The sequence below is a fragment of the Trachinotus anak genome, unplaced genomic scaffold (genome assembly GCF_046630095.1).
Source record: "Trachinotus anak isolate AG129_WGS33_773 ecotype Australia unplaced genomic scaffold, CSIRO_AGI_Tana_v1 ptg000005l, whole genome shotgun sequence".
Lineage (NCBI taxonomy): Eukaryota > Metazoa > Chordata > Actinopteri > Carangiformes > Carangidae > Trachinotus > Trachinotus anak.
This window is the reverse complement of record NW_027273856.1, coordinates 4454663-4482059: the sequence shown is the minus strand read 5'-3', so window position 1 is coordinate 4482059 and position 27397 is coordinate 4454663. Positions and strand designations below refer to the sequence as shown.

General features: G+C 41.1%; 1 protein-coding gene across 3 annotated transcripts; it reads left to right on the top strand.

The window, feature by feature from the left end:
• Window positions 1–16: 16 nt before the first annotated feature.
• Window positions 17–27364, top strand: gigyf1a (GRB10 interacting GYF protein 1a). Of its 3 annotated transcripts, none has more exons than XM_071477883.1 (26): window positions 17–520; window positions 4642–5278; window positions 5381–5444; window positions 7790–7919; window positions 8151–8246; window positions 8440–8557; window positions 9203–9311; window positions 9753–9952; window positions 11541–11770; window positions 11997–12123; window positions 12276–12461; window positions 13498–13652; window positions 13831–13999; window positions 14192–14493; window positions 15117–15217; window positions 15359–15459; window positions 15574–15647; window positions 16011–16148; window positions 16349–16564; window positions 16658–16875; window positions 17021–17178; window positions 17424–17587; window positions 18688–18732; window positions 19693–19837; window positions 21239–24712; window positions 24891–27364. In XM_071477883.1, the coding sequence occupies exons 3-25, from the start codon at window positions 5410–5412 to the stop codon at window positions 21304–21306; spliced, it is 3285 nt and encodes a 1094-aa protein (XP_071333984.1). In that variant the 5' UTR covers window positions 17–520; window positions 4642–5278; window positions 5381–5409; the 3' UTR covers window positions 21307–24712; window positions 24891–27364. The 3 variants fall into 3 exon arrangements, with proteins under 3 accessions (XP_071333984.1, XP_071333986.1, XP_071333985.1); XM_071477885.1 differs by having other exon boundaries at window positions 19–520; window positions 14192–14358; XM_071477884.1 differs by having other exon boundaries at window positions 20–520; window positions 14192–14415.
• Window positions 27365–27397: the final 33 nt, after the last annotated feature.

Sequence of the window (27397 nt, the reverse complement as noted above, 5' to 3'; positions counted from 1 at the left end):
AATGTGACCACGCGTTGCTGCTCCGCGAGTTGGCATCGAGCCAGCTGTCTCCCGTGTATGCCTTTAATACCGTTTCACACAGGAGTCAGCTCGGCTCTGCAGCGCACTGCTTCATGAAACCCACCCAGTTAGGACGACGTGTGTTTGAAAATACCGTTGCAAAGTGCAAAGTGGGCACCATCGCTGCCCAGGCTGGTAAATAGGGGTGTGTTTGCCCTGCTACAACATTGGTTAGCCGCTTGTCAATGTCTAGTCACGTGGTGTCACACGGACGGCCATGTTTCCGAAACACAAACAACAAGAAGAGCAGCGACTGGGAGCCAGCAGACACATACTGATACGCAGCAGCGACCGTTGGAGGAGAGGGAAAAATAATAAATAAAACACAGAGCACGACTTTCTGAAAGTACGATTCTGTCGAATGAATACGTTTACAGTGTTTAAAGAGACCAATGCAAACGATATATTGGCTGTAGACACACCGTGCAGACAACCAGTCTGGTAGCTATAAACAGTGAAGGTAAGCCATGGTTCCTCTTTGCAGCTTGTCTTTTAGCTAGCTAGCTAATGTGAGCTAACAGGCTAACCTCAGCTCTTGCAGCCCGAATGGTTTGGATTTATCTGTCGCGAGAAACGCATTTTCACTTCGTTGTTTCACAGCTAAAACGCTGTTATTTCTGTCATTGTGTTAGTTTTGTTTACATCGCTATAGCCCTAGCTTAACACCGAGCGGAGTGGAGTGGAGGTGGTCGTCCGCACATTGGCGGAGCAGGCCGGGGAGTCTGATCCCAACACTCCGCCCCCTCCGCCATCATATCTGGTGTCATTTGAACCTACAAGCCAAGGCCTTTACGATCAACGCATACCTTGTGCTAGGTTAGGTAGCAAGCTAGCTAACCCATCTCTGTTATGCAACAGAAATATGATATTGCGGGCTAAATGCTCTTGTAACTATTGATTTATCTTCCTTTTACAACAAATCGATTTTTGCTAATTAGCTTGAAATACGGACAACGTATGCGTTTATGTAGTTCGCAACCACAGACGGTAGCTAACGTCAACTCGAGTTATTTTGTCTATATGCTAGCTGTCTTTACGACCAAACAATTAGCATTGCTTAGTTTGCTTAAGTTTCTAATAGGTGTGCGTGAAAAGTCAGATTTAGCGTAGCTTTAGTCTGCTATCCCACAGCCTGAAACCCCGCTATCCCGCCACGTTTTTGAAGTGCATAACATTTGCAAATTTGCAGATGCATAATACATATCAGTGTTTGCAAGCAGCGTTATTCCTTCGTGACCTTGCTAGATCTCACTGTTATTTGTATGATCTGCAATCATGCGTGCTGTAAATGAATCCTAATGTTAAATCTTTTCTTATTTTGCTCACTGTGAACCGATAAATAATTGCTAAAAGCACATGTTTAAAGTCACAATGCTTGCTAAATTAGCATTACTTTCAGTATGATTACCGAACATCCTCATCAATAGCCTAAAGCAGTTTATCAAACAATTATGGCAGCCAGAGGTCTGATGAAGGCCTGAAATTCCTATTTTACCACCACAACGGCTGTATTATGTCATTTGACTCACTGTAGAGGTTTATGTACTTTCAGGTAACACACAATATTATTTCTAGCAGATGAGATATGTGCAGTTTGTACCTGTCAGCATCCAATTTTCCAGTTGTCTAAAATATGTGTATGTTGCAGTATTGTTAGTTGTGTTTTTGAATGTCCTTTGAGCTACTTGGAGAGTAGACAGTTTAAGTACTGTATTGCCATCATGTCATACTTGATTATAATTAATAATAATTATAATTACTTAGTTTGCCATTAGTGCTGGGACATAATGAGCTGCAGAAGTTTTAACACTAGCAGAAAACGGCACAAAATCCATGTGTTACAAGTAAAAGGTATTAAAAGCTAAGACTGCCAAATTCATTCATAAGTATTTTACTGTTTATTCATATAGTCATATTCATATTCCAAACTGTGAACCTACAAACCTTCAAACATAACTGAGGGCCCTTCGCTTAAGTACACAGAATTGTGTGAGCAATGCCAAAAAATGTATTAGAAACAATGTAAATGGAGTAAAACAAACAATATAAAACAATAAATGTTGGTTCGCACCATAAGACACCACTAAGTCTAGGTGGAACTGTGTTGTAAGATAGGGCAATATGGACAAAATATGTCTCAATATTTTTGGCATCTTGATATTGTTGACATTAGATGCTATTTTTAACAGCGCACAGCTGAGTGATGTGAGTCATTGGGAATAATGCATTTGTTGTTGGTTCGATCAGTGTTCATTTGAGTCATCGCAAGTTGGATACAAGAGTTGAATGCCATTTCTTTTTTTTTTAGTAATCACCTTTACTAAGGCCAATAAAGTTGTAGCTTGTTGCTGTCCCAGACTTCAATCATCAGATGCATAAACTCGACATAAGTCTGCGGCCCGGTAGTCGAGTGGTTAGGGCGTATACCATTTGAGCGCAAGACGCTCTTAGCAGGCGGTCACCGGTCTGACTCCCGATCGGTCCGACTCTTTCCTGCATGTCATTCCCCTCTCTACCCCCTTTCCTGTCAGTCTCCACTGATCTCTAATAAAGGCATAAAAAGCCCCAAAAAAAAATAACTTAAAAAAAAAAACTCGACATAAGTCTGCATAATTAAAAAGTTGAATTAAATTCTAACTGACATGGAAGCACTGGGGCCTTCTACTATGTAGCTACAGTGGGATGCCCTGATTTGTTAGAAGGAAAGTCATGTAATCTTTGAAAATAGAAACATCTGGCTAAAATTTAATAGATATTAAATTCAGTTTCTTTAAATTTAAATAGTCTGTATTAAGAGCATTAATAGCAATTCATATTATGCAGTTTAACTCGGTGCCACAAGAGGGTGGCAAAGCATTAGTTAGAGTAACCTAGTGTCCCGCCCCTCTCGCTAAACTAGCGTCTGTTCTGTAAGGATTTCGCAGAGTTTCTTTCATTAGTTTAAAATAAGTAATTTGTTAGCATGTAAAAACTACAACTTTTAAAAAGCTTTGACTGTGTGCTTATGTCAAAGACTCATTGTAGAGGTAGGCGATATGAATAAAACCTATTATAACTACATTATTCAAGGTATGTTATCCTACTGATGCAAAAATCCTATAAGTCAAATATATCTATAAGGAGTTCTGCTAATTTACAAGGATGCACACAGTGAGTTAATACAGCTCGAGAGAGGTTTGACAGAATCACTGACATCACCTTGTATTGTATATCAGTGTATCTAAGTAATGGGATATTTGATCAACTTACATAGTGATTGTAATTGGGTACAGGTCATAAAATCTGCTGGTAATGTGTTATTTAAGTCACCAGAATCTATGGTCCCTTGATACCATCTAAACATTGATGCTAAGGACAAAAACAATTAAGTTCATATAGGTGGGAACATATGTTAGATTTGCTAGTTTTATGGTTCAGTTATAATTAGAAGTGTTAGATTGTTTTTCAGAAGGTTAATAAATTCTAAATAACTTACAGATGAGCAAAACCAATAAAGCCCATCTAACATCTTTTTATTGATGAAAGGTAGTTTAAATGAAAATTGTGCACCTTTTTTCCTGCTATTTTGTCCTTTTGATTAGAATACCATGCACAGAAATGTAGAGCAGATTGCAAAATAAATGTTAAAAACTGAAACCTAGAAGCCCACCAGAAGTCTGAAAAACAGCATAAGCTAATGCTAGATGCTGCCTGAGAAACATACTATCAGTGTCCTTGCATATGATGCCATTTCCACTGTGCCAACAGCATTAAATCACATGTTGCATTTAGCTAGTCAAGAAGCTGTTGGCCGGGTGGTTGTGTATTAGAAAGCAGCACTCACTTCAAGTGGAAAGTAAACACTAACACATGATGGTAAATATTTGAAAATGAGGCCTAGGTTTAACATGACCACAGTTACCCATCAAAAACATTGGTGTAACACTATTAACTGTATTGGACATGATGTGTTGATGGGTGTCATGACATTAACAACAAAGAGTTATTCAAACAGGAGGATGTGATATTCATATCATAGAGGTACTGTATGCATGTATTAGCATTAACTGTTGAAATTTAGTTTCCTGGTTATTGGTTTAGTTTCCATGACATTTTCAGGAACTATCCCCAACCAGCTGCATGCATTTAGAAGCAGCTGGTTCCCAACATCACTGAAATAGACTCCCTACATTTCTGGATGGAAAATCTCCTGTGAGCAGCAGAAACATTGGCCCATGTTGGAGCACTGAACTAGAAATAGTTTGCTGTTTCATTTGTTCACTGAAGGAATACCACAGTGATTTTCTCCCAGCTCAGTGTGCTGTAACAGATTGATCAAATTGGGCCGGTACCTTTCAGTGAGTCCAAGGCATGCTGCCTTGAAAATAGTATGTCAAGGCTACACATCACAAAATCAAATTCCATTTCCTCTCCTATAACAGCAGAGGTAGACTGCCAAGCTGTGAAAATGCGTTGTACCAGCAGCTAATTTATTAGGTTCACACTTCTAAGATTATTCTTTCCATCTTCCTTTGGATTGTCCTACTTCTCTCATCCCATCTCTCAAACTCTTTGTTTGTGTTTCTGTTTTTTTCTTTCCAGTGGTGCAAAGGGAGGAGGACAGGAAATAAAGGAGTTACCTGGAGGGTGTCCGTCAATCCACATTTCAGTTGGAGCGAGAGGAAAAAGGCACAGAGGGAGAGAGAGAAAGGAGAAGAGGAGTGAGAGTCGCGTCTGCTCTTGGCAGCTGTTCCAGCAGCCTGATTCATTGTTTTGGCTGTTATTTCGTTCCTGCGTTACCTTTTTGATGAATCAGTTCATATTTTTAACTTTAATGTGAGATATAACTGCTGTAAAAACAAAAAAGAAAAAAAAGACAAAAAAAAGAAAGAAAACATTATTACTAGCAAGAGTGTTTTTATTTTGTTCCATCGTTAATTTCCAAGGTTCTTTTTGTTTCTTTTTTTATGTTTAACAACCTTTTTCGGCTGTGAGTAGCAGGAGCTTCCATTCTCCAAACTATCGTCAAATCCCCTTCCTTACCTAGTTTGGACCTGATAACCTGGTATTCCTCAAGCACCTGAAACTGGCAGCTATTCTCTTTGTGTCTGTGTGTTTGGGGAGCTCTGTGACCACAGCTTAAACACCACTCAGCCTTCTAGTCACCTAAGCCTAACTAAACCCAGCCAGCTCTAGCCTGGTCCAGCCCAGTCCAGCCTGCTCCGATCATCTGGACAGGGTAAGGCATTTGTGGGCACTTTTATTCCTCTGCAAATACATTTTTACAAGGGAAGGGTTTTTTTTCTTGAAAAAATAATTATTATTTTGTTTTTCTCCTCAGATACTCAGTTCTGTGTGGACGTGAGGAATATGACTGCTGAGACTCTTAACTTCGGCCCAGAATGGTAACTTTTCTGTTTTCTTTACATTATTTCAACATGGTTTCAAAATACTACTGAATACATAGAGAAGTAATTCCTGAAGCCAATACATGGGACTGCTCTCATCACACCATGTGGGGTCTACATGCATGTTTGTTTTAGGGCTTTTGAGCTTATTATATCAAATTTTCATAATTCTGAGCATTCCTAGGACTCATCTTTCCTATTGATTGAAAGAGATTTTGGCTTAAACTTAGACATTTTGGCCTGATGGTGCCACTAAAGGAAAGGCCAGGGCATCAATTAAAAGCTCATTTCATCCTCTAGGAGCTACAGTATCCACTGTGAATTTTATGGAAGTTTGAAATGAATTTTTGAGTTACCTTTTCATACCATGGAAAAATGTGCCCATATTTGTGGAGATCAGAGCTGAAAAGTTTGGTCAGTTAGTCACTTGACACAGAATTACTTGGCAACTATTCATGGTCAATAAAAAAAAAAAAAAAAGTGAAATCTTTTCCTTTCAAATGTGAGGGCTTAGTGCATTTCTTTGTGTTAGGATACTGAACTGAATAGCTTTGGGTTTTAACTGTTGGTTGGACAAAATAAGTTATTTGAAGCCTGGACTCTGGTAAACTGTTTTTTTTCTGGGTTTTTTCTCTGACATCTTGTAACACAACAATCAACTGACATAAATAATGAACAGATTAATCAGTTATGGAAGTAATCTTTGCGTATTTTGTTCTGGACTAAGAGACCAACCAGCATGACTGCCCTCAGATCCACCAACAAAAGGAAATAAATGTGTACCAGCAAATTACTGTAACTATCCACATTAAAGTTACTAATTAATAGTCTTGAATCCAGTTGTGTAGTAGTAATTTAGGTTTTTCAGTTGTAGTTTTTAGACTTTTGTAATCACCAACTATGGCAAAACTGTTGTTACCTGAAGTCAGAATGTAGATTTTGTCATAGTGGCTTCCTGTACATCTCTGTCTCTCTGCTGTTTCTCCTCCTCCTCAGTGAATGTTTGTGTAGCGATTAATGGAGGGGGTGGGGGGTGGCTCTCCATCTCTAACGGCCTGTGACTGCTGTGTGCATTCTTGGTGCAGTGCCAGCCTCGCAGAATATTTCTCTCTTTACACATCTGCAGCTGCTTTCCTCTCAGTGGCCCTTCCAGGCCACTTTTATCCTTGTGCCCTTTTTAATATCGCTATAGAGCGGCCAGCTCATGTGCTCACCACATACAGCTGTCTGGCCAGCATGTTTACAAGCCCTTCAAAGCCTGTTAGCGTTAAAAAATTATTTAGACCATTTGAGGTTTGGTTGGCAGTAAAGTATGTTAGTCATCGTGGTAGAATTCAGTGAAAACAATCTGTCACTCTTTTAGATTTATGAAGCATTTATTAGACCAACCTTTGCTCTTTAAGACTCTGACTCAGGGTCATAAATGTATAGATTTAAGTGTGTGGACAAGCCTTTAGATTTCATGCTCTGTCCTATGAGGGAAGGAAGCTAAATTTGGCTACAAGTAAAGTGGATACAAATATGCAAAAATATTTCTTCGTACCCCACCCATTGGCATGTTTCTTCAGCGCTCCTCTTATTATGCATATTAGTTGCTGCTCCACTTATTTTTACCCTCTTTGATATGCCACATGCTAGCAACTGAGCTTTCATGATGCTGTTCCTTTACCTTTTACACCCCACACCCCACCTCCACTTCTCTGAGTTACATATGGTTTTGATGTGGGGCTGAGAATCAATGACACACTTTGTAGAGGCATGTGAATGGAGCCATTGTTAAACAACAGGCCTTGGAAGCTGGCCTGCTAGTAATAGCTTTTTAAAATGAAATCTTGAGATTGGAAAGCTAATATATCATCTGTGTTGAGCCAAGTGTATTCAGGGAGACCTGCGTAGGAGGATGGGTGATTTGTTACAGAACATTTAGTAAATTCTTTTTTCCTTCCTGCAAGATGGATGCTATTAGATATTTTTTTTCTCCAATTCAGATTAAAAGGAATTCTATCATGGTTACACAATCGCGCGCTCTCTTTTTTTTTTTTTTTTTTTTTTTGTGCTATGTGCCAGCAGGGGAATTTCTACAAGTTATTTATAAGTGTTATTTGTACAATGTATGTCAGCTTAAGTCAGTATTCATGAAAAAGTGCTGCAAACATGTGGCCAAGGTTCAGTTTGCTATCGCAGAATTTCTCGTGTTGATACTGTTAAATATTTATAGGAATTAGTCTTTTCTAAACATTTCACCCAAGTCTTACGGTCTGTCTGAGATTCATGCAAGAAATATTAATGTGAATAATACATCAACCTAATTCTTAAGGACTCCTGCATTCTTCCTCACACAGGCTCCGTGCACTGTCCAGTGGGGGGAGTGTGACGTCCCCTCCTCCCTCCCCCGCCATGCCAAAGTACAAGCTGGCCGAGTACCGCTACGGCCGAGAGGAGATGTTAGCACTTTATATCAAAGACAACAAGGTCAGTGGGAGAACTGCTAAATTTCTCTCAGGATTATATGAATCAGAATAAGAAAGATAATCTCTCATTGTTTTGCAGTGTTTAGGACGTCACAAGCACTATCTGAAAACTAGCATGATGATATTTTAAACCTCCATTTACTTTCCTGTCCTCAAAACTGAGAACTTGTTTGTAGGTCAGTCATTTAAAGATGATTTTGTTCTTCTAAGTGCCTGTTGTTGCTGTTCTCAGGTCCCAGAGGACATGCAGGATAAGGAGTTTGCTGCTATTCTGCAAGATGAGCCCATGCAGCCACTGGCACTGGTGCCTCTCACTGAGGAGGAGCAGGTCTGCCACAAGCACCCACTCACAAAGACACTGATACCTGTTAACGTAGAACTGTTTCAGCCTGTCATGTGGTATTTCACCGTGATACAACCTCAACTCGAGAGAGAGAGCGGTTCTGTTGGTTGACAAATGTGGCTGTGAGCTCACATGCCTCACATTCCTCCCTTTTGCTCTTTCCATTCTCTCTCCGCAGAGGAACTTCTCCATGTCTGTGAACAGTGTGGCGGTGCTGAGGCTCATGGGAAAAGGAGCGGGTGGGGCTGCCCCGGCTGGAGTGGTCCGAGGACGAGGGGCCACACGAGGCGGTCGAGGTACCCAAAAAAAAAAAAAAAAAACTCTCATACAAACATTAAGAGAGGGAAAACAACAACATATAAAGAAGAGCACTGATTCAGCCTAAGTGCACTTATGATAAATCCACAACCTCTTGTACTGAAATGAACATGAAACCAACAGCAACAAAAATGCTGCCGAAACCCTTGGCTGAAACTACAATGGCTGTTATCCAGGGAAAGTAAAACAGTTTATTCAAGCCAACCACTCAAGTGTTTATTTCCCCCTTTTCTTCCACCATCTTGATGCAACACACTTCCTCTTGGCCTGTCTAAATAGTCCTCCTTTTGTCCAGCCACACCTGTTGAAAACCACTGAGCTTATGAACTCACCTTGTGCACACACACACATACACATTGCTTCGCGCATATGAATAGCCAATGTAAACATGAGCCGTCCGGTTCAGGACAGCCAAGGAAACAACTGAGAAGAATGATGCTGTGTGGGTTTCATAATTTGTGCACGTGTTGGTGTGTGTGTGGCTGTCTGCAGCTTGAAGGGGATATAAGGTCATTCAAGTGTTTGTTAAATTATTTTAAAAATCCCAAATGACACATGTTCTCTCATTCATATGACGATTGTTTGAAATTTAAACACCCTCTTCTCTGTGTGTATATGACCAGGACGAGGGCGTGGTGAAGGTGGATTCTACCAAAGAAGTATTGAAGATGTGGAGGTGGGCTTTGGCCGCAGCGTTCGAGAGATACACCGCAGCCAGAGCTGGGATGACCGGTAAGAAAAGCTCTTATAATCAAACTTCAAGAAATGTCCTTAGATGGGTGGGCAAGGTCAAATAAATCATGGCTCCAGGTGCTCCACGGCATAATAAAAAGGGTAAAACTTCATTGCTGAGAGGAGCTGTCGTCCAGTGCAATAAACTATATAATCTGCTCTGGTATTTTTGTAGGTTTTTGCTCTCATGCAGTAATTTATCTCACTTTTGCAGGCATCTTCCCTTATCTGAACTAAAATATCTGTTCTGTTTCTTAAGTTGTTTTATTTTTTTTTTCATGGCCCTGGATAAAATGCCTAAATTAGTGTCTGTCGTGGCAAGATGCAAGTTTTAGCTGGACATATTTCTCGAGTATAAAAAGTTGTTAACGTTTTGGGCTTGTTTTCCTCTGTTTACCACTTAACTGATGTAATTTCTCTCCATTTCCCTCCTTTCCTCAGGGGTGAGCGTCGATTTGAGAAGCCGCTGCGGCGGGAGGTGGGGCGTCCTGGCTTTGAAGAGGCTGGAGGTCCCGGGGGTCCAGGGAGGAAGGAGTACACAAGGGCTGACAGTGATAACTGGCGCACCCTCCGGGAGGAGCAGGAGGAGGACGAGGGGGAGCCGGGCAGCAACTGGAGACTTGCTGGACCCCGCAGGGATGGTATGATAGCACTGCCTCAGACTGCTGTTTGTGTTGAAAATGAAAGCTATATAAAAGAAAAAGCCAAGGCCATATGCTTTATGTTGCCTTTAAAATGATTGATGAGGATTCAGTTTATTCACCAGTGTGAAGGGACTGTAGCTGTTTCGTTTAGCTACAGTTTAGACTGGAGGCCTCAAGTCTTAAACATTCAATCTGCAGCTAATTTCAGTGTGTTTGTGCTGTCACAAGAAGGTAGATTTTTAGCTGAACTTCTGCTTAACTGGAAACTCCTGTAACATGTTACTCAACACAGATGATTCAATCAATACTGAATGCAACATGCTAATGGTCCATGCTTTGTTATTCTGTCTCACCTAGTAACTGGGTAAAATGTCAAATGCTTTTTGAAATTAAGATTTTTCAATTTTGACTGATTACTAAGTCAGAAAATTACAGATGTTTTAACTTTTATAGGCCTTTTACTTAACGACTTAAATATATTTACATTAAATGATATTATATATATATATATATATATATATATATATATATATATATATAACTTATTCTTAAACAGTTTGCCCCTACTTTACTACAGCACAAGCTAATACACAAGCCCTGTCAACTGGCCTGTTTGGTTTTATATGTAATCAGCTATACTCTGTGGTTTTTAAGTATAAAGGCAGGAGTGACAACTGGACTGAGTGTAATTACATTTGGTTCTCACCTAAGTTAGAGTAAAAATAACTTTATTTATATAACCCCTTTAAAAATAGCATTTACAAAGTGTTTTGAAAGTGTTTTGAAAATGCAGTGATGCTCAAAAGGCAATATAAAAACAGGAAGCTGGTTGTAAGGCCAAGCAAAAGCAGGGCAAACAGTATACTTCAATATAAATATGTATAATTGGAGAGAGTAGATGCCGTATAAAAACACAATCACACACGCACACACACAGTAAAAGCAATAAAAGGACAATACAGAGACAATAAAAAGACATCACATAAAAGCAGATCCATAAAAATAGGATTTAAGAAGTGATTTAAAAGAAAGCACTGATTCTGCTAGCTCACGAAAGTAGACCTTTTAACGCCATACATGGCGAAAGCTGATAATGGTTTTAGATATTAAGAGTAGCAGTACTTTGTATTACTTCTCATTCCACTGTTTACACTCTGTTCCATTTAACCTCTGTTAAACAATGTGTGCAGCAGGTCTGATTTTAACAGTGAATTTACTGACATCTAGTGGCAGTGAAGTGGTTTCTCAGTAACAGGGTTTTGGCCGAAACAAAGCTTCACCTAAAAGCTTCCACAGTTTCTGAGGAAGGAATTACGTGACCTTCTCCAAACATCATGTTTAAACAAACAATGTTTAAACTCCAAACTGTAGCTGGGTTAATGACAGCAACAGTCCCAGGAGGTGAGATGCAACAGATCCCAGGACTGTACCACATGACCGTCTGGGCAACAGACGTAACCTGGCAATGTTTTTCTCTTAGGAAACCTTGTTTTTCTACCTTTGTGGTAGGACCCTACTTAGTTTGAGTCATATTTTCGATGCCTCCTCTGAGTCTGACGGTAGTCTGATGGCCTCTCTCTGTCAGACGGTGGTCCTCGCTCAGCAGGCTGGCGGGATCACGGCGTTCCAGGCGAGAGTCGTCGGAGGAAGTTTGATTTTGACTTCCGGGACTCGGAGGGTCACGGCGGTGGCCGCCGGCGTGCAGGCAGTGAGGGACTAGAGGACGACAGGGACGGCCTGCCTGAGTGGTGTACTGATGAGGAAGACGGGGAGATGGGCACATTTGATTCCTCTGGAGCTTTCATGCCTATGAAGGTGTGTGTGTCATTTATTTATTTATTCATTCATAGGAAAAGTGGAAGTTATATATTCAACCCCATGATATGAACTAAAATGCTCTTGTTAACTGAAGTGTTAAAAAACAGGGGATCATCTTGTATTTTGGCCGATATGATATTCCTTTATTGCCAGCCCCCATGACGATCCATTAATATTTGTTACACTCTCATTTCGTTTACCTGTCCTGGTCTTCCTCTTTCAGAAGGGTGGTAAGGAGACAATCCTGGAGGAGGAGTTGGAGTTTAAGGGGATAGAGGAGGAGGAAGAGGAGGAGAGCTTTGCTGATACCGAGAGGAACAGTGCTGATGGAGACAGAGACAAAGACAAAGGTGAGGAAATATTTTTCTTTATTTGAGAATTAACAATGTGTTAGTACCTTGTTCCATACAGTTATACGCAGTTGGTCAGTGGCCCAGGAGTGGCTAACTGCTTTTGCCATTTATTTTATTTTTCTTTCCCATCCTCCAATGTCACCTCACAGAGAGTAAAGAAGCCGGTTTTGCTGTGGTTGATGGTGAGGCAAAGCCAGCATCACCTTCCTCTTCTCCTCCGACACACTGCACCCCTCCATCCCTGGAGCCCCAACCCAGCAACGCAGGCCCAGTGGTGGATAACACTCAACTGAGCAACAGCCTCCCTGTGAAGGCCAACAGCACGCCTGGTGAAGGTATGTCTAGTCCCAAATTTCCCTCTACTTTCCTGTGCTGAATGTATTGCAATGTAGTCTGTAGAGCTACTGGCAACACAAAGATCAGGTCAGCAGCAGTTACATGTATCGCTTGTGTATCTGTTTTTAAATTTAGGCAAATTCAGTTTTGAATAAAAAAAAATTATTGTATTTTATTGAACATCAACTCATCAGTCTCACTTTGTTGGGAAATGAAAATGTAATTACAGGGCTGCATGAAGAACGGAAAATATGTAAAATGATTAACAATTCTGACAATTCAATTAAAATCAACTGTGAGAAAGAATTATTATTGTATAAGTAATTATGGCAATTTGCATTAGAAAACATTAATATTCTGCATATGCAGTGTGCATTTAATAATACATTGCTTGAATCTGCTGTTTAAAAAAATGTGGAGAAATGTGATTTGGAGCAGCTTCTTATTGAGCAGTGAGTTAGAAGTAAGGAGCTAACTCAACTCCTTAGAGTAAACGTTTTGCAGTACTGCCTCTATAGTTTATGCCTTACGTGTGAGTTTTAAATTCAAAACAGCTACTCTGACAAACTCAAAATGTTGAGTTACTCAATGAAAACTAATCCTTTTCTTGAAAGTGCTTTCTGCATGAAATGTTCATTCTAATTTCTCTTCTTCACCATGAAAACTGGAATATAAGTACAAATCCTTATTTGAAGCTTTAGGAGCCTTGTCCTGATTTTGTTACTTTAGAGTTTGTGACCTCTTATAATTCAGCCATTTTCATCTAAGGAGTGTGTGTCTGTGTGTATGAGAGAGAGAGAGAGAGAGAGAGAGGAAATTCAGCCATGTGGATATTTTGGTTTGATATACAATATGTTTATCCCCAGTCATTTAATATCTTGTTTACTGAACCCGCTGTTCCTGCTGTATCAGATACGGAGCCAGTAGGTGGCTCTACCCCCCACATCAACATCACCAAACCATTAATAGAAATACTAAAAATAGAGCCCATTGTTTTACTAATGTTTGTTTCTGCTGTTGTTGTTTTCGTGTCAGATATGGCTCCGGCAGGGGGCTCCAAGGCCCAGCTGAGCCCCAGCGTCGCCACCTCTTCCAGTCTGCCTCCCCCACCCCCTTCCTCTACTGCTTCTCTCCTCCCTCCATCTGGAGGAGACATCGAGGATGATGAGGGCATGAAGCACCTGCAGCAGGTAGGAACAACAGGAGGCACATTTCAAACAGCTGTCTCAGAAATATTATATAATCATCACGGAACTGCATTTAACACATCTGAACAGACTCTTTTTCTACTGATTATTTTTATACAGAATAATCTCAGGTCATTATGTTGAATATACAATGAATCGGTGCCTGTGTGTGTTTGTGTAGGAGGCAGAGAAGATGGTGGCATCACTGCAGGACACCTCTTTGGAGGAGGAGTGTTTCACCCAGGCTCTGCAGCAGCAGCAGGAGAGCAGGAACACAGCAGCTGCTCTGCCGCTGTCTCATGAGGCCGCAATGAAGTGGTTCTACAAGGACCCACAGGGAGAGATCCAGGGTACATTAACTTATTTAAAGTCTCTTGAACACTCATATATGCAACCATAGCATATTAATTCAGAAATATTGCTTTGCAGGATCACGGCAGTATGTTGTCTGAAAACATTTAAATGAGGTGCACACAGTCAGGTACATAACGACAGGATTTGCATTGTAAACTCACCTCTCTGTCTGTCCCACCCACTACCAGGTCCTTTCACCACAGTGGAGATGTGCGAGTGGTTCCAGGCTGGCTACTTCACCATGACCCTGCTGGTGAAGCGGGGCTGTGACGAGGGCTTTCAGCCCCTGGGCGACGTCATCAAGATGTGGGGCCGCGTGCCCTTCGCCCCAGGGCCCTCCCCGCCGCCCCTGCTGGTGAGACAGCCACCACCAACGCAGCGCCCGCAGCCCAACCGGGGGCCCGCCGGGACTGTGAGTCAGAGCTCAGCCAACGTAGAGGATGGGGAGGGGAGGATGCAGAGGAGAGGGAAGATTGATAGACAGGTTATGGTAATAGAAAATTCATTAATAAAACTTAATACAAATGAAATTTAAGTTTCAGAGTTTCTGAAATAACCTCCACAACACAAAACTTGTTCCTGTCATTTTAACTGTGTTACACTTCCTTCTATAGTCTGTGCAGTGAGGAAGATTCAATAATCAAACCTCAGTCATAAAAATGACATTTTGCAGTGACCTCCAGTAATAGTCACTGGCTGCATGTAAGCTTCAAACTATTGAAGAAGAACAGGGCAGGCTGCATACCATTTAAGTATGGTCAGTTACCCCTTGTTCCCTTTTAAATTGAACAGTTGATGTTTATTACAGCCTTCTAATTTGAGAAAACACACTGTTCATTTATGGTCAATTTTTAACATGTCTGTGTGTTAAGAGGAACCCAGACTAGTTTGTTTGTTTACAAAGAATGCACAGAGTCTACAGCGGGGTCCAAAAATCTGAGACCACTTTCAACCCGACTGTAGAAATGCCAGTGGAAAAATCTACCACAAGCAGTTCTTTCTTTGACTTTAGCCCACTACTTAATTTGTTTGAAGATGCATTGTACTAACTGGTGATCTCTCTCTCTCTGTCTCTCTGTCTCTGCCCCCCCCCCCGCCCGCCCCCCTTTTCAGGGAAACCTGGACCAGGAGCGCCTGAAAAAGCAACAGGAGCTGGCAGCAGCAGCTCTTTATCAGCAGCTCCAACAGCAGCAGCTACTCCAGCTCATTAACAGGTGGGCCTATGGGGGTTGTGACGGATTGTTCTGACATGTCTGGACTAGTTCACATTAATTTGTTTGTGTCCTAGTTTCTTTCATTTCAGAGGAATTTGTAACTTTTGACTTAAATTTTCTTGCCGTGTGTGTGTTTTCCAGGTGCAGTGAGCAGAGTATGATGCCTTCGATGAACAGGTCGATGTCAGTGCCAGATACAGGGTCCATGTGGGACATGCATACCTCAGCTTCACAGCCGTCAGGTACTTTCTAGGCTGCAGCTGGTTATGCATGCATACACCTACTTGCACATGCATTAAAACACATGAACAGATGCTATATCATGTGGCTAAAATAACAATTCCATTTCCCTGTAGGCGGTGAAGCCAGTCTTTGGGACATAACAATGAATCCTTCTACTCAGGGTCCAACTCTCGAACAGCTTCAAAAGGTGGGTAAAGTCGAGAGCATTTCAACCATAGAGCACAAACTCTGCATCTACATTTGCAAAGGTCCCACATGTACTGCCTATATGCATGTGCTATGTGCATTTGTAGCATTTTACACTTTTGTCAATTTTGGTGGTTTTCACTGTCAAAACATTTCAAATGAACCAAGGGAAGGCAGTTGTTTTTTTCTGGATAGACAAAACTTGAGATTGTTAGTGCTGCTTGCAGGCACAATAACCATACTGAAATTGTACCCGTTATTATTTATTTCTAAGAAATGCCAAAGCCAGGATTGAGTAAAACCTTTCACTCATTGTAGTCTCAGTTTGTGCCATGTTGTTTGACTCTTGCTGGTTGTCCTTTAGCTCCAGCAGGAGAGGCGAGACGCTGAACTCAGGGCGAAGCGTGAGGAGGAGGAGCAGCGTAAGAGGAGGGAGGAGAAGAGGAGGCAACAGGAGGAGCAGAAGAGGAGGGAGGAGGAGGAGCTCTTCAGACGCAAGCAGGTGAGATGAAGGAAGGAGATTTTTTCCATCTTTCCTTCTACTTTTCTTTGGATTTTTCAATAAAACCCTCAAAAAATTCCTCTCAGCCCTCTGTCTTTGGAAACTTTAACTAAAGAGAGAGTATCTTGAAAGTGGGTTTAAATGCAGTAATAAAAGGGCTATAACTGTTCACTGTTGACAACTGTCATATCTTCCTGTAGTGTCGTCAGCAGCAGGAACTGATCATGAAGTTGCTGCAGCAGGCCCCCCAGCAACAGGGTCCTGGGGCAGGCAGCTCAAGCTGGAGTGGGGGTCCCTCCTCTGGGCTCACCAAAGCAGGAAAGTCGCCGGCTATGGCTCTGATGGAAATGCAGCAGGAGGCAGAGAGACTCCTGAAGCAGCAGCAGCAACAGAGAGCCCAGCAGCAGAGAGACCGCGTGAGTTTCTGTTATACACTCCTGAGGAATGCCAGTCGAAAATTAGATATTTGTGGTCATAATAATCAGCCTGATTTATCTCTGTGTTTTCAGCACCCCGGCATGTCGATGGGGAGCTCCTCCATGGGAGGCCAGTGGGTGGAGGGCGTTGGCATGTGGGGTGGGCCTGGAGGTATGGAGGGTAAAAGCAGCAGTGGAGGCTCTTCAGGCAGCATGGGCATGTGGGACGAGGCTGTGAAGAACCAGACTGGCCTGCGTGGCAACAGCAACAACATGGGCTTGAAGAACAGCCGCAGCAGCCCGTCACTCAGGTACATGACATCAGATTAAATAAATCGGTGAAAATAAAATAAATCATTTTTTACACCGCTGCAGATAACATTGCAGAATTAATCTATATGTTGTGTAGTTGGTCACTGTAATTAACATGCTGTCATTCCTGCATGTCCTCTGCAGTGATCAGTACATGATGCGTCGTAAGCGGACGGAGGAGGAGGAGAAGCTGCTGAAGCTGCTGCAGGGCATGAAGCCTCAGGATGGCTTCACCACCTGGTGTGAACAGATGCTGCACGCTCTCAACACCTCTGCCAACAACTCCTCCTCCTCTCTGGATGGTAGGCTGCTCAGCCTTTTTGTATTTAGCAGTGTCAAGGGTGAGGGTAGTTCAATCTAGATAGTTAATTGCGATGTGTTAAATGAAACACCTGTTAGTATTTATCTGTGTGTGTGTGTGTGTGTGTGTGTGTGTGTGTGTGTGTGTGTGTGTGTGTGTGTGTGTGTGTAAGCGAATGAACCTCAACTTCTGACTCCACAGTTGCAGCATCCCTAAAGATTTTAAACTATGTTTGTCTTAATTTAGTTGCCACAATTGTGGCATACCTGAAGGAGGTGGAGTCTCCCTATGCAGTGCTGGACTTCATCCGGTCCTACCTGGGGGACACAGTGGAAGCCAAAGAGTTCGCCAAACAGTTTCTGGAGCGACGTGCCAAACAGAAAGCCAACCAACAGAGACAGCAGCAGCAGGTAGGCCTGAGCTCTTAAGGTTTGTCAGTCAAGAACACCATGTCAGAAACACACCCTGTGGAGACACTCAGCAGGGTATGCTCAGGATCCAGAACAAAAAAAGAAAAACTTTGACACGTTTTTGTTCTAAAATGAAAACAATCTCCATCCGGACGAGTGTTTCAGCTTCCTATCAGAAATTATCTCTGTCCATACTAACAGGCCCAAAAATGCATACATACATGACCGTTCACGTTCACTGGGCATGCATTTGCCGGTGTAAACAAGAAGCAGAATGTCTGCTCTGCAGTTGGTTAGTTGCAGAAAATGCTTGAAAATGCTGAAATGAATGAGGACCAGCAAAGAGAGTTGTAGTGTTATAAAATGCAGAATTTAACTGTGCAACAGCTGCTGGCAAAGACAACAAGGTTAGCAACACTTGTAGTTTGTCACCATGTTACATTCACTACCGGTTGTCGAGGCTGATAAGACCCAGTCAGGCAGAAACGGGTGTGTGTGCCATCGTTTCTCCTCATCCATAGGAAACTGAAACATTTACTGAGTACACTGTGTCAAATGTTACTTTTTTCTTCTTTTTGAAGTTTTTAATTTCACTTCTTTAATGTTGAAAATGTATTTGGGTTGAATGAAGGTTTGTTGTGCCTGTTATTAAGCTGGTGCAACAGTTAATTTGCCCCTGTCAGTCAGAAAATCAGAATGCAGCAAGCAAGGTAACAGTTCACGTTCCAGCCTGTACCTGTATCTGCAGTTTTTCTAATTTCTCATTCACTGCCCAAACACACAAAGTAATAACAATAATTCATTTTAAAAGTTGTAATTTATTAAATTGTATTGTGCATATCTTGCATATGTATCTAGTATGTTTTGATTTACACATTTAGAGAATGGGTCCTGTTATATTTTGTGTTGTATGTAAGGATAGTATACATATTTGTGAATGTTTATCTGACATTAAAGACAGTCATGTTGCATTCTACTGTAATTAAATATCATTGTAAATACTACTAATGAGCATACAGTTACTACAATAGAAACCTTTGAGTGTGTTGTTACAGTGTGACCTGTATAAATTTGTCCCTTCTTCTTCTTTATTACCACAGTTATCAAAGGAAGTGGCTGGATTGAACATGAACTTCCCTCTGCAGGTAAACCCAAATATATCTGTATACTGTACACATACACACTGATGGAGTGAGAGAGTGATTGTCAATGTATTTGTGATCTCCTGGTGTTATACAACAGCCCTGACATGTTTTATTCTATTAACAGTAAAGATTACCACAATAAATGTTGTATATTATTTGACATAAAGGCTGCTACAGACTAGGAAACATGCTGCCCACGTGCTGCTCCTTTCTCAGACAAACAAGGCAGTGTGAATACCGTATTTTCCGGACTATAAGGCGCACTTAAAAGCCTTTAATTTTCTCAAAAAACGACAGTGCGCCTTATAATCCGGAGCGCCTTATATATGGATTAATTCTGGTTGTGCTTACTGACCTCAAAGCGATTTTGTGTGGTACATGGCGCTCACGGCGCTCTGTCAAAATGTTTTAGTATGACTTTGGTAAACTACAAAGCCGCACCGCTTGCAGCATTACGGCTATCGTAGTCAGGAGCGTCGCGGAGTAATACATACTGTGCTTCACCATAATATTACAATATGCGTGTATAAGGACCTATAAGGAGTTATTGTGAATACGCTAACGTTTGATTTAGCGGTATCAAACTGTGTTTTTTTTTTACGTGTTACAACTGAACAAGGTTGAGAGTTATTGTGAATGCGTTTAATAAAGTTTGACTTATCTGACTGTCTTGTTTCGCTTAATACGCCTTATAGTCCGGTGCGCCTTATATATGAAAAAAGTTCGAAAATAGACCATTCATTGACAGTGCGCCTTATAATCCAGTGCGCCCTATAGTGCGGAAAATACGGTAGTTGCATTGCCACAGACTGTAATTTACCAAGTCTAATCTCGATAGCATGGAATGTTGAGGCGAAAAACTAAGTTAGTTTTCTTTTCAGCAAATATCTTTGGCATCTTAGTATTAGTTAATCTGTTTCATGCACTCTGGCTAAATCCCCTCCTCGCCTCCTCTCTTAGGACTCAATGCGTGGTATGAATCCAAGCACCCTGCAGTCCATGTTTCAAGCCAACCACATGGGCAAGGCTGGTCTCTATGACAACCAGGGGGGGAAGATGAAAAAGAAACAGCCCATGATGCTGCACTCTGACCCCAGCATCTTAGGTATGTGACCTCACTACAATTTAATGATTTTTCTTGATTTGATTCATCTGTAAATGCCCAGAATCTATAAATAACTTGTTTTAAAGAGCTCGACCACAGATGATACAAAACACAACCTGCCAACAAAGACACTGGCTACACATACTCACATCAAAGTTACACTTTTATACAAAAAACAAGCCAAAAATGGAAAATGTAATCATCGGCAAGAATCAAATGGAGTCTAACAAACGCGACAAAGAAAGAAGCACAGGCTTCTGAAGCAGCAGCAGCAAGTATTACACCAGCCCGATGACTTATTTACACCCACTCAGGGCTTAACACTCACTTTTTTCCCAAGGAGCACATGTGCTCCTAAGATGAAAAATGTAGGTACACGCTTCAGGGTTGCAGTTAAATTACATCCCAGTAAAGGGATACAAGGAGACATTTACAAACAGAATGATTTTAATTTATTCTATTATAAAAAGTAGAGTAGGATTTTAAGTTATGTAATTATTTATACTTCAAACTGTATAAACAGTGAAAATGATATGAACACTTGTATAACAAAGTAGTTCTTAGTTCTAAACAACAAAAAATTTCTACTCAGTCTATTTAAACAGAACATCGGTCCAGAGAATTGACAGCATCATTATCATCATCATCATTGTGTAATCAACTTTTTTGTTGACAAAAAAAGAAGAGGCTGCTTGGGCAGAATTTTTTTTTTTTTTTTTTGTAGCACACATACTCCAAATACTTTTTACAGTTTGTTCACATATATCTTGAGTCCCAAATGCGAGTGAAATGTCACACCGTCAAGCCCTGCCACTCCAGGTGGCTCATGGGGTTGGCTTATGGCTGTTTATTTGTGTTCCCATGAGCTGCTTGGAGCATAGACACGGGGAAAAATTAGATACTGAAATCACTGGTATAGATAACTGGTACATTAGCTTCATTACTGATTTTAAAAATGAGGGGAAAGGGATTAGTCTGCAGACTGAGTTCTACAAACTCTCAAGTTATTTACACTTACTTACTCTGATAATCGGTATATACAAGGAGCTTGTAAAATTAGGTGCACACATTACCTCTCATTCTTCACTGTTAAAGACTGATTTTGTCCAGTACATTTTATCGACTTGGCTCAAATGTTTGGACTGTTTTCTACTGTTTTGTGATGAGTTGTTGTCTCAGATAGCAGCTTCTAACATTTACAAAGACTGTTTGACTTTTCCCGAACTAAAGGGCTCCTCCTAAATTGAGACTATCAGATAGTTTCTGGATTGCAGATTTATCTCCTGCCTGCACTGTGTACACCAGCCCTTTAAACTCCCCCGTGTCCCATCCTCCTCTGATGTCACTCTGCTCTCTCCGTCTGCTCTCTCTGCCCTCCTCGCCCTCCCCTCCTCCCTACAGGGTACTCATTCCACAACACGGGCGAGTGTCTGAGCCTGAATGAGATGGAGATGGTGGAGGATTACTGATGTGACGCAGCGCAGCAGCAATAGCTACCTGAGGCCTTCTGTCTTTTAATCAGACAAACCTGATGACGAATGTGCACTGCTGGGGGAACCGGGGGTGGGGGTAGGAAGGGAGCGTGCATGAGGGGGGGTGCAGGGTGGAGGCGCCTGGATCTGTGCCTCCCACTCTATCCTTCCCTCTGGAAAGAGAAAAAAAGGGCTCCCTGCTGCACCAGTTGATCACTTGAGCAGGGGAGAAGGGGGTGAGGTTAAAAGGAAGATGGGTATCCTCTGGCACTCAAAAGATTAAGCACCTTATACTGAACTAATGCACTTTATTGAGAGGGGATTTGAATAGTTTTTTTTTTTTTTCGTGTATGTATGTGTGAGTGTTTGGAATCAGTGCGCACACAGTGTGTGTACATACACATCATCTGTGTGCATTTGCATCGGAACTGGAAGGGGGCGGTGAAACAGTTGGTGGGGTGAATGGTCGGGCTGTTAGGTTTTCAAAGTCAGGGGGACCTCCAGTTTGAAACCTTATCAGAGAGCAAATCCTTTCTCGAAAGACAAACACTGTTGATATTTCTCTTGTTTAGCATTTTTTTACCTTTATATAAAAAGTAAAGCTATTGAAAAATGGATTATAAAAAAACTTGAAGATTTGCACTTGCCTAAAAAAAGAAATAACAAAAACAACAAAAAAATCAAACAAATGGGGTTAGTTATAGAAGTGAATATTTTTTTGTGAATGTGTACGAATGACTGTGAGAGCGACTGATGAGAGATGGTTGGTTTGTGTCAGTAATATACCAGTCTGCACAATGTTTTTTTTTTTTCTTTTGTTGCTTACCAAGATGTATGAAACATAAGAGGCCATTTTTGTCTTTTTTGTTCAAATGGTAAATTTGTATTCTCATGTTTAGAGAGCTTATGTGTGTGTGTGTGTGTGTGTGTGTGTGTGTGTGTGTGTGTGTGTGTGTGTGTGTGTGTGTGTGTGCGCGTGTGTGTGTGTGTGCGTGTGTGTGCGTGGGTGCGTGTCCCTTCTCCAAACAGGGACTTGATCTCCATGTTTTGAGAGAATGAATGAATGAATGAATGAGAGAGAGAGAGAGAGAGAGAGAGAGAGGGCAATTGCACAACACATCCTTTCTCTCACCAGCTCTTCATCCCCAGATAGACAGAATAGAAATGCATACATTTGTAAATGTCAGCTTTTGCGCTCATCACATGATGACCACCACTAGTTTATTTCCCTTAGCTTCTCCCCACGGGGAGCTGTCTCTAGACCAGTGAGGACTAGCAGACAGGGCAAATCATGAGGGACATTACTGTGTGTGCATCTTAATGAGACTGTGTGTGTGTGTGTGTGTGTGTGTGTGTGTGTGTGTGTGTGTGTGTGTGTGTGTGTGTGTGTGTGTGTGTGTGTGTGTGTGTGTGTGTGTTGTCAGAGTGCATGTTCATTTACTGTTCATAGAAATGAGTTAAGACTACAGGTACTCATTTTGAATACATGTGCTTTTTTTGTATGTGTATGAATGCACATTTGTGCCTAAGAACTTGGATAGGGTGCGTGGCCATTGAGACATTAACTCTTTTTTGAGAGCAAGTGTGACGTGTGTCAGTGCTCAGCACAGTGTATGTAAAGTATGTAAGTTTATATCGTAAATATTTCTAGTTCAGTCTAGGGGTGATCCATCGGAAGGTTAGTCCAGTCTGTTTTCCTGGGGTGTGATCACGTTGCCTTTTGTCAGCTCTCGAACTTGTGAATGAAAGGTGTCGAGTTTCTGACTCTGAAAAAAAAAAAAATACAGCATCTTAATGTGCAAGTGCACAGAACGGTGCATGAAATGTTAGCATATTGTGTTACTTATTCGTTGTTGCAATTTGATAATGACGAGTTTTCTTTTTTTAATGAAAAATATATATGAATATATACATTATATACAAAGTTTAAAAAGTATTTGGACTAAGATAATGAGCACTTGGGGCTGCTATTTTTGTTGTGTTTTTAAATTTTTTTTTTTTTTCCTTAATTTGTTTTTCATTTTTGTTTCATTATCGCCATGTGAAGTGTGTGTATTATTTCTTAAGAAAATATTGAATGTATTCCAAAAAAATGACAAGAAACCCGTGCTGATACCAGATATTATTTTTTTTCCTCAGAAGATTTCAAAAATGGAAACAAAATACAAAAAAGCTTCAGAGTTTAGCGAGGTCTTTTTATTTTTTTTTTATTTTCACAGTGGAGAAGAAAAAAAAACTCGGGATGGATACAGTTGAACACACTGCCTCTACAATCCTGGTCGTACAAATAGTGACTAAGAATTCAAAGAAAGGACTCTTTCTATTCCATACTGGAGCTTTGGTTGTTTACAAACCACATGGATATCTGTGGGTGCAGTTTTGTTTTTTCTTTTGTTTGTTTGAATAATTTCTTTTTTTTTTTTTTTGTTGTTCTAAGATAAGACGGGTGGGGTTTGTAAGTGCGCTTCTGCCATATGGACATTGAGTGGTGTTGGGTTTTTTTTTTTTTTGTTTGTTTTTTTTTTTTTTTTGAGGAAGAGTGGCAGGCATCACAATAACATGGACAAGATCCGCAAACCGGACCTTTGTGTGCGGTTGTGGATCCTGAGACTCGATGATCAACCATGGAGCGGAGGCGGGAAAATCAAGGATTGGCTCTGTTTTGTGGAGAACGGAGTGCAGGGCTGCATAACCCTGGAGGGAACTGAGAGGGCGATATGAGTACACCTGGTCCGTGCACTTGTCTTCACCTCAACCCTCATAAGCACTCACACCCTGCCCTCACCAACTCACCTATGCACTTTTGTTCATTCAAGCTGTGAGGTACCATTTTGGGGATGGGAGCACAATTACAACAGGAGGATTGCTACGACTTTGACAAAGTCACTGAAAAGATATTCCCAAACTGAAATAAGAGACTCGAGAAGCACGTCTTCTCCCACCTCCTGTATATAACCATATTTTTGTATTACCTTTCAGAGTAGTAAGAAAAATTGCAAATGGATGAAGGAAAATTCATGAGACATTGATTATATGGAGTGAATGTTCTTCAAGAAAACCAATCTTTTTGAAAATAGTTTGAGATAGAACTGCTGTGAGTTTCCCGTTAGTTTGCCAGTAACCCTGAAATAATCGGGGATGGAAGGGAAAACCACATGGAAAATGGACTGAGGTGCTGGACATGCTACAGTGTCTACAAAGACTGACTGATAGTTACTTATCAAAGTGGATGTTGCAGTGGCTACAGAGCCCCACCCAAGAGTGTTTGATCAACATACAGAGTAAAGAGGCAGACGGGTTAGAAGAAGCTGTCGGCAAGGATGCTTCCACTTCGTGTCCCGGCCAGGCGACTGCCTCGAGAGCTGTAGCGTGACTGCAGGAGGAAAAAAAATCCTTGGAATTGGTAAGAGATTTTTTTTTTTTTTTTTTTTTTGGCTGATCTCTTCATGTTGTATATTCATGACTTCATTTGATCCATTTGATTTGCTCCCGGATAACCGTATGGTACTTTGTTGTTAACAGGATTGTGTGGACTGGCTGGTGATGACGGTCTTGTGCTGTCTTTTTTTGTCTTCTCTCAGGTGTCTGGCTGTGCTTTATTTGCTGCCCTCTACAATGAGGATCTAACCTACAGCCAACCCATGAACCAGTTAACCCTAAACCTGTCCTTTTTGAACTTGAACCCTAAAAACTTTTCTGTCTTGACCTCAGACTGGGCAGGCCGTTGGCATTATCAGTTGGACAGTTACAAGATGAAGTTACAGGTTTTTCGACAATGGATCCCATCTGTGTCAAGTATCAAGCTGGGCATTTGATCAGGCACTCTCCAGCAAGGAAGAGGATAAAGAGACACGAATTGCCCAGATGTCATCATCCACCTCGGCCTGAAACTCTTGGGTGGTGCATGGAGGTCTTCTAACCAGCGGAACAGAAGACCTGCCCTCCCGCCCGGACGTCAGAGACAGAGAGCTGGGCTGGGATTCGGTGGATGTGGCTGGATTACATCTAAGCCACTAGAAATCCCTGCACCTGTGGAACTGGATGAACTGAAAGAATTGTATAAAAAAATAGACTTTGAAACATGACAAAACACAAACACGTAGCGACATGTCACATAGATTCTAGAGTCCAAAGGAGTGGCAGACACTACATGCACACTTACAACAAACGCAACATGCTCTCAGTTACATTGGCTCTCCTCTGGAACCGCGTCTGCACACATAACAGGGCTACATCAATATCAAATCACACAAGACATGTACAGACACTCACAAGCATCAAGGCTCATCACTATAAATGCTGAGCTCTGTAAATAATTGTAAAAGTTTGTGTTTTGAATTTTTTTTTTTTCCTCATAGTGGGTTTTTGCTTTGTTTCTCTGTTCAACATGCCTTAAATTGTATAGTTCAGTTCTGAATGGCTAACTGAAAATGTTCTCTGAATGATGAATTTACATTGGAAACCACCTTGTTACCCGCCCTCTAAAGTTAAAGAAAGGAAGGAGCTTTCAACAAGACTGTTTTCTGTTGGCTAAAAGAACTGCGTGTTCTGTATTAACTTCATAAATGTTCATCTGATCACCATGAAAGTTAACTAATTAGCCACAGAATAGAGCAGCAAAGTGGTCTTTGATTAATCAGATTTTTGCTGGTGGTTGGCTTATGTTGCCCTTTTGGTTTCCTTAAAATGAAGAGTGGAATTGTTGAGATTTTCTTTGTAGATTACTGCTAAAAGTGCAGGCTGAAGTCTGTACTGTGGAGCTCAGCTGACAGGGTGAGATGAACAGAACTGGCGCAGACTTGTTGCTGTGTGATGATTGTTGGATACACTGCCTTTAGGCAAAACTGAACCAGAGTGACAGGTCATCCACAAATCGAGATACGAACTCTGACTTTTTTGTTCTTTTTTTTTTTTAACACTCCGAGGACTTAAGTGTTTTGGAAGCTACTAGGTACTTTTTACAGTTTTGAGATGACGACTCGGGCTGATGTTAGAAACATGACTGTTAGAGCAAGCTTGCATGATTTGTAATATTTGTGAGTTTTGACACTAAACCTTGAGGTGGGTCACATTTTGGCCCAGGTGGCTTCTACTCTGACTTTAGCTCTCTCTGGTAGTGTTGCTGACCATCTTGGGCGGCACTGAATAGAGTGACTCGAACAGTCAGTTGTGCGTTATCTGAAATGAAATTCCTCGAGATGTCTCAAAAAATTTGGATAGTGTCTTGTTCCGTGTACGTGTACCTAACTGGATTTGAGAGATTCATGCTTTTAGTCAACCAGTAGTTGTTTTTGTTTCTTTGTATCCTTGATAACTAAACAATATGCAGTTTTTAATTGAAATGGCAACTGATATTCATTAAACACCATCGGCTTGGACTTGTAATACACTTGTACATTTTGATTAGCTAAGGTTTTGCTGGACACTTACCTGCCATAGCTAACTGTAAGCTGTTTTATCCACAGCAGGCTCCAGTATGTCATAACTGTTGAATTGATACTGAATTAATACTAAATGGTTTCTGCATTAAAATTGTTGTAATCAGTTGCCTAAACAGAGAAACAGACTTTAAACAGAAGAGCATGCTATCAAGTCTCTGGATGACCTTGAAAATACCAGTGTTCGACATTTTTTAAATCTGGTCTTGTGTGGCATTAGTTGTTGGTTAGTCAGTCTTTCTTAAAAGAGTAAATAGTTGTTTTCAGTTTATTTTACTGAACTACTCAAGCTTTTATGATTAGTTAAACTGGATGTTTGGTTGTGGCCTTTGAAAAGATCCTGTCACGGCCTGTCCAAAGACGGTATGAAGTTGATCATCCGGTTCACTGTAGCTCTGGTAACTAGTTCCAACAATAATGGCCTAAAAGAGATATTGGAAGTTATACCCCTGTCAGCTCAGCTCCTTTGCTTAAAAAGTCTTTGAATGTTGTTAAAATAACAGCATACATGAAATGAAACTGTTTTGGAAAAGAACAACTGAAAGATGTGTAAATAGTTTGGCTTTTGTTTGTTTGAAGAACAAAATAAATACTAAATAAATAGCATGTAGCAGTGACTGACTCAGTATTTATTCCCTGCCTACATTCAA